Source organism: Nicotiana tabacum, chromosome 7 (genome assembly GCF_000715075.1).
Source record: "Nicotiana tabacum cultivar K326 chromosome 7, ASM71507v2, whole genome shotgun sequence".
In the NCBI taxonomy this organism is placed as follows: Eukaryota; Viridiplantae; Streptophyta; class Magnoliopsida; order Solanales; family Solanaceae; genus Nicotiana; species Nicotiana tabacum.
Window position 1 is genome coordinate 160,000,957 of NC_134086.1, and position 15,374 is coordinate 160,016,330.

General features: G+C 36.8%; 1 protein-coding gene across 1 annotated transcript; it reads left to right on the forward strand.

Moving 5' to 3' along the window:
- Positions 1-395: 395 nt before the first annotated feature.
- On the forward strand, positions 396-4,305 carry LOC107802727 (uncharacterized). The gene is made up of 7 exons (XM_016626279.2): positions 396-530; positions 696-930; positions 1,239-1,333; positions 1,446-1,526; positions 1,757-1,832; positions 1,916-2,008; positions 3,887-4,305. The coding sequence occupies exons 2-7, from the start codon at positions 849-851 to the stop codon at positions 4,048-4,050; spliced, it is 591 nt and encodes a 196-aa protein (XP_016481765.2). The 5' UTR covers positions 396-530; positions 696-848; the 3' UTR covers positions 4,051-4,305.
- Positions 4,306-15,374: the final 11,069 nt, after the last annotated feature.

Genomic DNA, 15,374 nt, shown 5'->3' on the forward strand with positions numbered 1-15,374 from the left:
CTCAACTTAGCGGAAGTCAAGAATAAAATTAGAGCTTCGTGCTGATAACGTGTTATAAAATAAAAGCAATGCAGTAAAATGTAAATAAAAAGAGATAGAAAGAAGGAGAAATGTTTTCTTCTTTCACTTTGGTGTATCTTTCCATTGCAATTACATGGCCTTTTATAGGTATAAAAAGTAAAGATGATGGACATAAATTAGAAGATTTAATCTTTAAGTTATTCACAACATGAACATCCAATGTAACAAACTATTCATAACAGTTTTCATATTTTATTCAAAAATTATATTTTTATCCCAACCAAACGGTCCCTATTAGAGATTAGCATAGTGTACTTTTTATTTAAAAAATAAAAGACAAGCGAATGAGTAATTTGTAGGGCCCGGTTAATTAACCAACAGGTGAAAGTGGTTTGGCAAAAAGCAAATTCGAGAAGCTTCACTTCTATACATAAAAAAGAAGTGGACTTTTTGGGGATTCAGACAAGTAGAAGCAAGCATCAGAAGCTCTCTCCCTCTCTCTCTCAAAGGTGAATTTTTTCATCTGCCTTACCTCTAACGGGTTAATTGTATTAACAGTTTGTCTGGGTACAAATTTCACTTTGTGATATTTTATACAGAAAGTGGTAATCGAGCAAATATTTTGTTAACTTTCGTGAGTTTTCTTCTCTGTTTGTTTTTCTTTTCTTGAACAGTGAGCATGGCAAAGTTATTTGGAGGAAAAGACCCTTTTAATGATCCATTTTTCACTGAGCCATTTGGTGGTTTGTTTGGCTGGAACGACCCATATGATGGACAACAAGGCTCTCGGAAGCAAATCACAATTGAAGAGCTAAATCCTGAAGGTGATGGTGATCATACTCCGGAAAGTTCTGAACCAAGAAAAGACTTGGTTATTAACAACAACAGACCAAGTAAAAAATTCCAACGGTTAGTTCTCTTCTTTAACTTAGGGGTCGTTTCGTTGGTTGTATAGCATAATTAATCACAGTATAAAATAATATAGTGTTTGGTTGGTGGCACAAGGAAATAATATGATAGCCGCATAAGTGATAACTAATGCAGCATTTCGTTGTAATATCCCGCATTAAGTTGTGCGGAAATTTTTGTAGTATTATCTAATGCGTGATATAATGTGGAATAAGAATTTGGTGTTCAATTAGCTTAACTGTTTATTGTTTAAATATATATTTTCAACTTTTTTGTCAACAAGGAATTTCGTGAATTTTATTTTATAGGGAGCCACAGTTTCAGCTACCGCAGAGTTGCTTATGGTGGTTTAAATGGGATGTACTACACTTGCTCAGAAGGCAGAATGAATGGCCCTGATGGGGTGAGTAGTATAGTATTGGGATCAGAGCAATTGCTACTCTTGCTTCTTGTATAATTATTACTAGTACATTGTTTAATCAAAATTGCTAGTATGTTTTTTGTTTTCTGCATAGGTGGTTCTAGCAGAGATGAAAGAAGAAGATAAGACGATTGGTGAGTCCCTGCATACCTTTTCCAAAGGGATCCACAACAAGGTATTTCTCTTGTCAATAGATGTATGGCTGAGGGGCACAGTTCATTGGTCCTTTTAAACTTTTTAGGTTCTTTCAAATGTAGACCCGTTCCGAGATTGAAATGCTTTCTTCAGGTGTTTGTCAGGTCACTGAAATTTACTGAGTGCCTTGTTTGTCATAACTCGGGAGTAAATAAAAATTGACTAAAGCTTGCATTGTTGTCCTGATTATGTTTGTGAGCTTTTATGCAGGGCCATTCTGTCACAAAAAAGCATGGTTCAGATGGACGAGAGGACACACTGCAGACTTTGCACAACCTCAATGAAGGTATCTTCATTTCAACAACATGATAGATGCCATGCCTTCTGAATTTCAGTCGTTTTAATTAATGGTATTTGATTTACATTTAGATGAGCTTGGCGACTTTGAACAAAACTGGAAAGCTAATGCCGATAAGCATTTGCCTGGATGGGATAAGAGTTTCAGCTTGCTGGAGAATCAAGGTAGACTGCTTGAATATGGCACCTTGAGTTCTCGTCATTTATATCCAGACTTGACACGTGAGAATACAAGAATGATTGAAAGATTATTACTTTGCTGTTTGGGTCCAGTTAACATGTTTTCCAGATAACCTAATTGTTCAGCATTTCACCAGATAAAGTGCTGAACGATGTTGCAGCCGATGGACTATCTAGTTAGCTATAGTCATATTTCTCTGCACAGGCAGTTCATATTCTATGCACAGTTCAGCAGAAGCTAATAAACTTCTTTGAAGAGGGTGGTTTAGGGACAGTTTAGGATAACATTTAAGAGAGTGCACGGTACAAAAATTGGTACTCTGGTTAAGACCATATGAATTCTTTGTGTCCTAGCAAATACAGGCAGATCTGTTTGTTTAAATCACTGCTTATGAAGCCGAAGATAACAAATAGATGAAAGGAAATGAGTCCCCGTAAACGATTGATTGAACACAGCTTAGGAGCAGAAGAAGACAAATGGGTGAAAGAATACGAGTCCTAGAGCGGCTTAGCTGTATTGGCTGGTCCTTATCTATATATTGGACTCTTGATAAGGTAAAATGACAGCATTTTGTTAACTGTAATATATCAAAGCCACTTGAGATCACTGCTTAACGCAAATATCGCTAGCACAAAAGCCGTCACATACCTATGGTTAAACCTTTGCATTTTCATGTCTAAAACAGCTCCATTAATGGACATAGTGTTTATAGCATAGGAAGATTGCTGCATCTTAGCATATTCTAGTGAGGGAGTATGTTATATTTGATTGCATTATTGTACATCCAAATTAAGTATCAAGTAGCAGAAATAAGGCTGACGTGCTTGTCTCACCTTCCATGATGCTTCTGAATACTGTTGATGTGTATAAAATAAGTAACAACTCAGTAAGCTTTGCTTGCATTGGTTCTCTGCTTTATTTCCCATTGACTCTAGTTTCAACGATGACACTAGTTAAGAAGCTCTCTACCAAAGAGATAATCCAACGAAGGAGTGTGATTGATGTCACGTACTTGCTTATTCAAGTTTGGTGTCTGTGAAAACACTGAATTGCATAGGTCTGCAATGAGGACTCTGGCAAATTAAACGAGGTCTTGACTAGTAATTGCTGAAGTGGTGTGAGAATATAAGCTCTCCGCTCTTGCAGTCTTGCATGCGCTTCTTGAACCAAGTTTTGAATCAAATGAATTTATTGATCCGGTGTCTGTGCACCCGAGAAAGTATCCTAAGATTGTGATGTGTGTTAAACCACCTTTTGATGGGGCTTTTTTCCCTTACTTAAATTTCCCTTTTGGATGTTTCAGATAAGAAACATTAAATCAGCTATAAGAGTTAAAGATTAATGATTAGTCTAAACTTTCTCTGCATGAATGCACCTATCAAAACAAAAAGTGTATACTTTACTGAGAACAGAACTATCTAGCCACTAGAGTTCAGTGCAAGAAGACAATATTTGACATGGAAGTTCCAAAACAAAATCTAGACCGTTACTTTGTGATTGAACTAAGAATTCTAAAGTCATGAAGATATACCATTAGCTAACACTTGAAGATCTTTAATGCAGTTATAGAAACCTATATAATTCCCATGTCTTCATCAAAAAACTTATATAATTCCCATGTTTGCTATAGTCATAGACTTTGAACATTTTGTTTTACTTCTGGGCATCCTATAAAGAGTATTATGCTTGTGCTGTATGGTTTTCGTCCCATAAGTCAGGAATATATGTTATAATGTACTCTACAAAGTCGACACAAGAATTCTACTGTTTATGGAGGACAGAGATGTCTTCTGCAAACTAGAGGCAACTTTGCACTGATTATGTTGCAGAAGTAGTTTTGACAGTCTATTCAACATGTGTAGGATCCATTAGCGGCTTGTGGGATGAGTTTGCAAATTGGAGGGGTTTGGGTGGTTGGGCACTTCCAGCTCTGGAATACTATGGAAATGCAGGACCGGTGGAACAAACCGGTGTATCAGGGGAAGATTCTTCTAGAAGAGCCAGAAGAAGAGTCCCAGTGGAATAGATGAGGCGAGGCTTCTCGGGAGGAAGAAATTGATGGTACCTCATATAATATCCTATCAGTGTAATTACATGTTTTAACCTTTTCTATTGTTGCAGCTTAGTAGTATCTCTTGTCATCTCGTGTTGAGCATGTGTCTGTGTGCTTTGTGTTAAAGACTAAATTTTGTTAGAACTCAACAGACTCTTTCCAGTAAGCATGTGTCTGTATGAGATTGTATATCAAAGTCAAGCTTCTATTGACGTTTGAGTTTGATTTTGGGTTTGGTTTTTAGATAACAATTAAGCGTTTCTCAATAAGGTGGTTTTGGAAAACAAGTAGTGTTTCTTTAGGTGTTTGCGTTTGGGGTGGAAATAAACCCATTAAACATCTCTATTAGCTCCTGAAATACGTTTCTGTTTGTTAATCACTTCAAGAAACAAAGTGGTTGAAGTAATGAACTATTACTTGCTTTATTTACATGGTGGACTCTTAGCATTAATTACTTGAGACAATGTCAAACACCAGCCGTGTTTTAAAAAAGGCAATGAACAACTCCCACATCGATTTTGAAGAATAATATTCACGGGTTTATAAGAAGTTATGAGATAATAATGCACGCCGAGCTCAGTAACGTGGGCTTGTAACTCGAGTGGGGGCATTAATCTGGTGGAATGTTGGGCTGTCCCAGAAGGTTGGTCTTGGTGGTCTCTATTCTGGCTTGCCCTATCCAAGCACAGAGTTGGGTCACGTGGCCCAAACGAAGGTATGGGCTTGGTTGACTCCTAAAGTGGGGTGGACTGCGTGAGGCTGGTTTCACAGAGCAACGAATAGCTCCCGCTTTGTGCAGTGGAAGGATAACGGGCCGGTGCTTTCCAAGTCCAGCAACGCCTGATGGGCTGCTCCAATTAAACCACCATTTTTGTCCCATCTGGCTTAAATTCAAAATATTAAGTATTTCAGTATTTGGGGGTGGATACGTTACTGCCTCGGTCTTAACCTGCTGGTGTTATTGCTCCTTTTTCCTTTTTTATTACTGTATTTCTCTTTCTTAATTGATGTGTTTATGCTTGCCTAAGCTTAGGGTCTATCTAGAAATAGTATTTCTACCTGTAGTAGGGTTAAGGTCTGTATACATACTACCTTTCCCAGATTTCACTTGTGAGATTACACTAGATATGTTGTTGTAGCAGTAGTATTCTTTTGCGACAATGGATGCATACTTACCATAAAGGTACTTCCTCCATTCACTTTTACTTGGCACGTTTTGACTTTTCACACACCTTAAGAAATAATAAATGAAGTGTATAATTTACCATGATACACATATTTGAAATGAGCAATAAATATTGTGGGTATAACAATAATTTTTTTGTCTTATCTTGATATGCGTAAAATGACAAGTAAAAATGAAAATCTACTTTTAGTATATATGCTAATTAAAAGTGAACGGAGGGAGTATCTTTTAAAACTTGTTCAATTATACCCATTGTTGGTATTGTATATCTGCGCTTACCTCTTCACGTCTTTTTCCTTCTTCTTTTTTTAAAATTTTTGTCTGAAATCTAAGTAACTAAATAAAAGAGATAATACAAGCATGAACTACAAGTGCAAACAGAGGCGGATTCAGGATTTTAAGTTTATGAGTTTCTGTCGCAATCTCAAATTAATATACAATAATAATTGAGTTCACAAATAGATATTTAATAAAAAATTAACAAAAATACATGATTTATGCAAAAGTTATTGGATTTTCGGGAACCCATATATTATACTCTAGATCTGCCCCTAAGTGCAAAGCCAAAAAATAGTTTAATTACATAGGAAACATGCATAACCAGCAAGACGTACGCAAGCACATTAGAAAAAACTAAAGAGGGGTGGCTGTATTTATCGATGTTTATGTCTGAAGGAGATTTAAATCCCTCAAAAATTAAAATAAAAGTTTGTACTGTGCGACGTGATTGATCGAATACTATATTATTCATAGAAGTTTCTTTGAGGTTGCTGTTTGAGAATGGAGGAGGAGATGCATCTAACCACTCTTCAAATTCATTGGATAATAGAAAAGGTTCTTTTTTTTGTAGCCTATACCATAATAATACTCCCATTAATGCACTTAATGAAGATTAGATAGCTTATATCATATAGATGGTACTTTAAGCTTGGATATAATAGCAGATTTGTCAAAGCATAATATTATGAAATTCAACATAATTTTCAGTCGTCACCAAACTAAATTGAACGAAGAATCAATGTAGAATAACTTATTCTAGAATCCCATAAAATATATATATATATATATATAAAAAATGATGTCTCAGCCTTCACGGAGACACTTGGCTTGACCTTTATAATCAAATAACATCTCTTGGACTTTCTGAATGGCAATCTCGAGTTTGAAGAGAAGTCAAAATAGAAAAATGGCACTCAGAAAAAATTTAAGAGGGATTTGATTCAAACATTATCAAGACGATCTTTTGCAAAATATGTTACCATTTTATTTTGGCGAAAACAGCTATTCGACCAGCTGACAAGATTGAAAAAATGTTTCGTTTTTTTGCAAAAAATTAATATTATTTTTCTTGATATTTGGATTAGAAATAATTTCATACAAAACTGAAGATGTTTTTTTTTGCAAGAAAACTTTTTTAAATTTATAATTAAACTGAAATAATAGAATTTCAACTAAAGTTAAGTGCAAATAGAAATTTAAACGTTTCAAATTAGGGTTTCATTTAGATAGTTACAGTTTTCGAGCTTGGAGTAATATGGAATGACAGGATCCAGACATGTTGATTAGTGCCTAAAATAATGTAGACATCACAGCTTCAAGAATTAGTTAAAAATATGAGCATTATTCTTCTTCCCTTAGGTTAAGTTGCAGCAAAATGTACTATTGTTCACCTGAAACAAGACATGACAGCTAACACCACACGTAAGAGTACTTCGGGAATTGTGCTTATTTCAAAAACAAGATTTATTAGTCGTGTGAAAGTAGTATTTAGAATTAAGTTGAAAAATGATATTTGGAATTTGAAATTATGTTGGGACACAAAGGCGGATTTGAAGAACTAGGAGAGAGAGAGACGGAAAAGATGACATGCAGAGATAGAGAAAGAAGAGAAGAAGGAGTCTCAGTTTTGGAACTGTTCCACTGAAGCTCAAAAATGAAATGAAGTACACGTGACTAATATATACACTACCTATGCTTAGCTGTCACCAACTAATTAACCACTCCACTAACTACTTACTTAATAAACTAACCAACTCATAAATAACACAAAGTTCAGCTCCTTCTTTAAGTTCTATTACTCTCAACACTCCCCCTCAAGCTAGGTGGTGCAAACACATTAAGCATCCCTAGCTTGGAACAAAGATATTCGTGTTGAACTCTGCTGAGCCCTTTGGTTAGCAAATCTGTTGGTTGCTCTTTGGTGGGAATGTACTCAGTTCTTATTAGCCCCTTTTGTATTTTTCTCTTATAAAGTGACAGTCAATCTCTATATGTTTGGTTCTCTCATGAAACACCGGATTGACTGCTATTTGCATTGCTGTTTTGCTGTCAATATGAACTTCAACTGGGAGTTGCACCTCTACTCCAACTTCTTGGAATTGCCCAAAATCCATGTTAACTCTGCAGTTGTAGATGCTAGGCTCCTATATTCTGACTCAGTTGAGCTTCTAGATATGGTGCTTTATTTCTTGGACTTCCATGATATTAGTGAATCACAAAGCTTGACAAGGAAGCCTATTACAGATTTGCGAGAATGTGGACAAGCTGCCCAGTCAGCATCATAGTAGGTTGTGATCTTCTTGTCAGCTTTACTTGACAGAAGTACTCCTTGTCCAAGCTGGTTTTTCACATGCTTGACCACTCTTAGGGCAGCTTCAAGATTTGATTTCTTTGGTTGAAGAAGGAATTGACTTAAGGTTTGCACACTGAATGCAATGTCTGGTCTTGTTATGGTTAAGTAGAGTAGCTTGCTAATAAGCTTCTGATAAGAGCTTGCATCAGACAGTAACTCATCCTCCCCCTGGCTTGGACTAGCCAAGTGATCATCAAACTCTTTTGTAGTAAGTTTTACATTGGTTTCAAGTGGTGTAGTTGCTGGCTTTGCTGCTCCCAGTCCTAGCTCAGAAATAAGTTCTAGAGTGTATTTTCTCTAGTGCATTAAGATCTCCTGCTTGGACCTAGCAAATTCAATCCCTAAGAAGTATCTTAACTCTCCTAGGTCATTCATTTTGAAGGCTTGCTGCAAAGCAGATTTTGCCCCTCTAATCAATGGTAGATTGTTTCCAGTAATTAGCATATCATCAACATAGACTAGAATGAGTACTAGGTCACCTCCTGATCCGTTTATAAACAGAGAATGATCATGTTGACTCTAAGTGAAACTAAACTATAACACAGCCTCTGAAAGCTTTGCATTCCATTATCTAGAGGCCTCCTTAAGACCATATAGGGATTTGATGAGTCTGCATACCTGCTGGTCCCCCTAACTCACAAAGCCTAGAGGCAGGTCCATGTAGATCTTAACATGAAGATCACCCTGGAAAAAAGCATTTGACACATCCATTTGATGAATGTGCTAATGTTGCACATCAGTAATGAAAAGAATTGTTCTGTCTATAACCATCTTGATAACATGAGAGAAAGTTTCCTGATAGTTAGTGCCTTTTTTCTGGCTATAGCCTTTGGCAACTAGCCTGACTTTGAACCTGTTAATTTCACCAGATGCCTTGTACTTTATCCTGTACACCCATTTGCATCTAATGGGTTTCTTTCCAGTAGTTAAGGCCTCAATATCCTATGTATGATTATCCTCTAAAGCAACAATTTCAGACTTCATAGCAGCTACCCATTTAGGTCCTTGACTGCTTCCGCATAAGATACAAGCTCAACCTCAGAAGAGGAAGAGCAATGAAATCCTGGTAGTGAGGAGACATGTGATCATAAGATAGATAGGTTGTCAAGCCATAAGGAGTATATTGATGAGCATGAAGAGAAACAAAGTCCTTCATCCACAATGGTGGTTGCTTGTCTCTAGATGATCTCTTAAGGATAGGAGAATCAACTTGAGAGTCCTCAACACCTGGTGATGCAACAACTGGTAATGTACTTGCATTTGAGTTAGCGCTGCCCAGAAAGGAAGAGGTTGCATGTGGTAAGACTGAAAAGTCATGTGCAACAGAGTTCTCGCTAGATCCTACTGAGGCATCTGAAGCATACTAATGCTCAGTAGAATATGGTAAAGCAGAAGAAGATGTATCAAGGAACACAGATTGTTTTTTGAGAGTAGAGCTGCTGAAATGGAAAAATATCATACCTGAATGTTACATCTCTGTTAATGAAAAAGGAGCTAGTTGACAGGTTAAGAAGAATGTATCCCTTCCAAGAAGAAGAATAGCCCATGTGTACAGTAGTGATAGCTTTTGGTTGGAGTTTGTCAGTTTTATTGACAATCTTGGCATAGCATAGACAGCCTAGAACCCTGAGATGTCCAAGCAAAGGCTTCTTCTAGCATAATAACTTATAAGGAGGCATGTGACCTAGCTGTGAGAAGGGCATCCTGTTGATGAGATAAGCAACTGCCAATACACAGTACCCCAAAAACTTTAAAGGGATATGACCTTGAAACCTTAGAGATCTGCACACCTCTAGAATATGCCTATGTTTTCTCTCATCAACTCCATTTTGCTGAGGAGTATAAACATAAGTTCTCTGATGGATAATGCCAAGGTTTTTGAACAAAGCATTACAGACAAAATTAACAAATTCAGCTCCATTATCAGTCCTAACACACTTAACTTGTGTCAAACTTAGTTTTAACACACATCAAGAAATCATGTAAGACAACACACACATCTGACTTGAGTTTTAAAAGGAAAATCTAAGTCATTCTATAGTAGTCATCCACTATAGTTAAGAAGTATCTATTACCATCAATGGTTGTAGTGTTATAGGGTCCCCATACATCCAAATGTAGCAAGTCAAAGGAAGCTACACTTTTATTTGTACTACTGGAAAAAGGTAGTCTAGTTAGTCTAGCACATGGACAAACAAAATAGTCTTCTATAACAGAAATGCAACTTTCCTGCTTTATTGAAAATAGTTTGTTTACAACTGAGGAAGCCACATGACCAAGTCTTTTGTGTTATAGCTTGAGACCACATTTGTAGGTGTTCTCTTAGTGAACATATCCTCATTATGTGTGGCTGCTAGTGATACTTATGTATTATGCTTATTGACAACTAATGAGATCCAAGAGGGCAATATGTAAAGACCTTTATCTTCTCTACTAATTGTCTTCACTCTCCCATTGAACAGATCCTGAAATATGCAAAAATCAGGATAAAAGGCAACCAAATACTGCAGCTCTTTGGTTACCTTTCATATAGACATCAAGTTAAATTTGAATTATGGTATATGAAGCACATTCTTGATAACACTCTTGTATGAAATAACACTAGTACCAACATGCTTAACATATGAAACATCACCATTAGGTAAGAATATCTTCTTAGAGTAATGAGGATCAACTATATTAAAGGAGGTTAACAAGCTAAGATCTGAGACCATGTGATCAGTAGCATCTGTGTCAATAATCCACTCTTGGATATTATTAGTAGCTAAGAATACAGTATTTATACCTGCAGCATTGGCAAGAGATGAAAAACAGGATGTCTTGTCGAGGAACTGAAGTATTTGATCATACTAATCCTTAGTAAGAGTCAATGGAGCCTGTGAAGGTTCCTGATTCACTGGTATAGATGAATGTCACGACGCTAAAACCGACTCGGTCGTGATGGCGCCTATCGTGAAACTAGGGCAGCCGACACAACTCCCGAATTAGCCATTAATCAATAAAAAATTTATTTTAAGCCTTTAATTAATCAAATACCTCATAACGTAAGTCTAAATGAATAGTGCACAATAAATATACAAGCCCGATATTGGGGTATCACAAGTCACGAGCATCTACTAAGATCTAAAAATATACTAAAACAATCTAAGGAATACAAGAGGGAGAAGAGCAGAGCTACGAACGTCGGGCAACTACCTTGCTAACTCCAATGACTCTGCCACTGAACAATCAACACCCGCTACCGGGTTCAGAAATACTTGAATCTGCACACAAGGTGCAGGGAGTAATATGAGTACGCCAACCCAGTAAGTAATAAAAGTAAATAAAAGCTGAGCAGTAAGAAAATATGTAAACCATGTCATAGTGCTACAATAAATGCAGGACATCTCCAGCACAGTACAGAAATCATTTACTTCGTAAATCATGCTCATTTTTAGTAAAACCTTTTAAAACAAATTTCAATAGTTTCAAACGAGTGATAAAACAGTGAGTAAAAATGATAGAAAACGTAAACAGCCCCTCGAGCAAAGCATGTACCATAAACTGCCCCTCAGGCATAATATCAACAGAACCAGCCCCTCGGGCTACCTCACAATCACTCATAATCAGCGCCTCGGGCATAACATGAATCAAGAACCGCCCATCGGGCAAAACATGGATCAAGAACAGCCCTTCGGGCGACAATATAAAACAACAACAACCACTCGAGCTACATCATATCACTATCACTCATACTGGGTACCGGTGCTCACTGGGGGTGTACAGACTCCTGGATGGGCTCCTACAGCCCAAGCGCAATAGCAAGCCATCCCGTGGCATAATCAACAGACTCTCGGCCTCATAACAAGCCACCTCGTGGCATAACAAGTCTGGCCCTTAGTCTCAAAATCATGAATCAATACAACACTACTGCGGCGCACAGCCCGATCCCATAGTATCCTCACAACATAGGCCCTCAGCTCACTCAGTCAGAAATCTCTCAAGCCACTCGGGCAACAGTAAAACATGAAGCTCAGCCCAAAATATTATTTAAAATATCAAAAACGGAGTAAATATGGTTGAGTTATGAAAATAGTAAAATACAACATGAGTGAGTATAAATATGAAGTCAAAATAATGAGGAATAGTAGTAAAAATCCCCTAAGGGTCCAAAACAGTTGGCACGAGGCCCAAATATGGCATTCAGCCCAAAACATGATAATACTTTCCAAAACACAATGATATCAAATAGTTTTCAGTTAAATATGCGACTTAATAGTCATACATGATGGACTAAGTCACAATAACCAACGATGCATGACCCCACGCTCGTCATCTAGCGTGTGCGTCACCTCAAAGTAGTACAACAACGTGAAATCCGGGGTTTCATATCCTCAGGACAATCATTTACAATCATTACTTACCTCAATCCGGTCCAAACTCTAGCCCGCTATGCCTTTGTCTCTCGAATAGGTCTTCAAATGCCTCGAATCTAACCAAAATTAGTTCCACATCATTAATACACGCTAAAGGAATAAAGCCCAAGCAAAAATAATCGAATTAACTCAAAAATTTCCGAAATTGGCCAAACCCGGCCCCCAAGCCCACATCTCAGAATCTGATAAAAATTACATCAATAGTATCCTCATTCTCCCACGAGTCCATGCATACCAAGAACATCAAAATCAGACCTCAAATGGCCCCTCAAATCTCCAATTTACACTCTCCAATGTCAAGCCCTAATTTCCCAATTTTAGGCTTTAAATCCCACAAATTTCATGTTTAAACAAGTAAGAATCAACAAAAGATCGAGTATTGAGTACAAAAATCTTACCTCCAAGTGTTTTCCTTCGATTCCCTCTTCAATCCTTCTCAAAAAGCTCCAAAGTCGCTCAAAAATAGAGGAAATAGACCAAAAATCTCGAAAACCACTTTTAAAACATTCTGCCCAGGGATTATTTTCCTTCTTCGCGAACGCGGCCTCACTCTTGCGTTCGCGTAGCACAATTAGCTACTGACCAAAAATCCTTCTACGCGAACGCGATGCATAACTGACTCACCTCTTCGCGAACGTGACGCCTACTACGCGAACGCGTAGCACAAATGCTTTGGTGTCCCAGCTACTCCACTTTCTCTATGCCAACGCGATATCGCTCACGCATTCGTGATGCACCACTGTACAGACCTTCGCCATCGCGGCCCCCCTTCACGAACACAAAGCACAAATCCTCTCTTGCCTCCAGTTCCCCTTCGCGAACGCAAAAAAGGAAACCAACAACTGAACACCAGATTTTCTACAATTCCAACAAGTCCAAAACTAGTCCGTTAACCATTCGAAACTCACCCGAGACCCTCGGGACCTCAACCAAACCTGCCAACATATCCCATAACATCATTCAAATTTGTCCCAACCTCCAGAACGCTCAAAACAACATCAAAACATCAAATCATCAACAGATTCAAGCCTAAAATTCCAAAAACTTCTGAATTCCAAATTCGATCAAACAGTCTATCAAACCTCATCTGAATGATCTGAAATTTTGCGCACACATCCCAAATGACACAACGGACCTATTTCAATTTCCGAAATTCCATTCCGACCCCTATATCAAAATCTCATCTATCAACCGAAAACGCTAAAATTCTAATTTCGCCAATTCAAACCTAAATCTACCACGGACCTCCAAAATACATTTCGGACGCGTTCCCAAGTCCAAAATCACCTAACAGAGCTAATCAAATCATAAAAATCCAAATCCGAGATCGAATACTATAAAGTCAAAACTTGGTCAAACCTTTCAAATTTTAAGTTTCAAACTGAGAACTGTTCTTCCAAATCCATTCTGATTACCCTAAAAACCAAAATCGACGATTTACATAAATCATAATACATCACACGGGGCTAGTCATGCCCGAGAACTAGCGAACGAAGTGCAAAAGCTCAAAACGACCGATCGAAAAATAGCTAAAAAGTTATTTTGCTTTAAAAACACTTAAAATAAGCAAATCCAAACAGGCACTTAGGCGAAAACGGCTACGAACTTATCGACTCATTAACTTTTTAAATCACATGACAACAATATGCGTGACGCAAAGCGCTTGAAATGTGAACATTAAAAAACAACTTTTAAAAATGGTCGGTTGGCTAAATATGCCACTCCCACCTGAAATGTGAGTGCTGTATAGCTATCAAGGCCGACGTAATTTAATTTGTGGAATTCACATAGTGTGACTTCAGGGGCTGAGTCACAAGTCCGTATACGAGCTCGGTAGAATTCAATAGCTTTGATTTAAATATTTTGTTTTTGTGAAATAAATTATTTAATATATATGAATAATTTATTCTGAACCCAGTAAATTACTTTTTCTGAAATTCAAAACTCATAAACTTAAAATTTTAGTTCCGCTTCTAGTTGGCTCGCTGGCCGACTTTCATTCGAACATTAAAAAAACAATAACAACAATTATTAGCATTAGTATTATATCTTAATTTCAAATAAGTTGAAATCGGCAAAATAAGTCCTCATTCTTTCGTTTAAAATCAACTCATTTTATCATCAGGCCTAATAAATTATATTAATTTAAAAGAAAAAGTTAATTAAGGTATACGTACTAGAGAAAAGTTCCTATGTGGCATTTTAGGAGAAGACGAGGGAAGAAGTAATTGTGGGATTCAAGTGCTTCATTACCTACCTGCTGAAAGTTCAGCCGAACCTAATTCTATTAAAAAAATTATCTACATAAGTTTTTAACAAGGTCTTATCTATTCCACATATCTTATTAGTTTATTGCCATTCCATTGAAAATCAATGAGAACAAAGAGACTTTTTCAATTTCCATAGAAGCAAACTGATCTTTCATAAGAAAAAGACCTCAAATTTCTAGTGAAAGTATGCATGTGAAAAGAGAGCAAATTAGACTACAAAATGCTAGTTAAAAAGGAGTTCTGATATTTTTTTAATTTTTTTTTTCTCCCCCTTAGTTTCCGGATCTTAGAAAAGGCTTGAGATGAATCATGTGACTTGACCTAACTAGAAGAATTTAAAAAAATAAACCACTTTTTCAAACCTTTCATCATCCTAATTACAATTACGTATCTAATTAATGATTAACCATATTTTATTAGGTGGAAGATAACATACGAAATAAAATATGGAACAACTCATCGGACCACTGCCCATTTTGAATTTACCAGTATTAAGTGATAAATGGATACAAATACTAATTAAGAGTATTTTAATTTATTTAAAAAAAATACTAATTTGTACCTATGTATGCACTAATTTACTTTGGTGCATACATAGGTGCAAATTAGTTTTTTTTTTAAAAAATAAATTAAAATACTCTTAATTAACACATTAACAAGAAAGTGATCGATGTTCTCCACTCCAGTCAACAAATTGAAATAATCTTGTTAAAAATACCACTTGGCACGGCAGAATCTTGTCAATAAATACCTTCCTCAGTTGTTTCATTCCATGCAATTATTATTGTAACTTA

Excerpts from the sequence above, each read along its gene's own strand:
- LOC107802727 (XM_016626279.2), top strand. The coding sequence starts at position 849 with ATGGTGATCATACTCCGGAAAGTTCTGAACCAAGAAAAGACTTGGTTA. Across the intron at positions 931-1,238 it reads CCAAGTAAAAAATTCCAACG|GGAGCCACAGTTTCAGCTAC; the intron begins GTTAGTTCTCTT and ends TTTATTTTATAG. Across the intron at positions 1,833-1,915 it reads TTTGCACAACCTCAATGAAG|ATGAGCTTGGCGACTTTGAA; the intron begins GTATCTTCATTT and ends ATTTACATTTAG.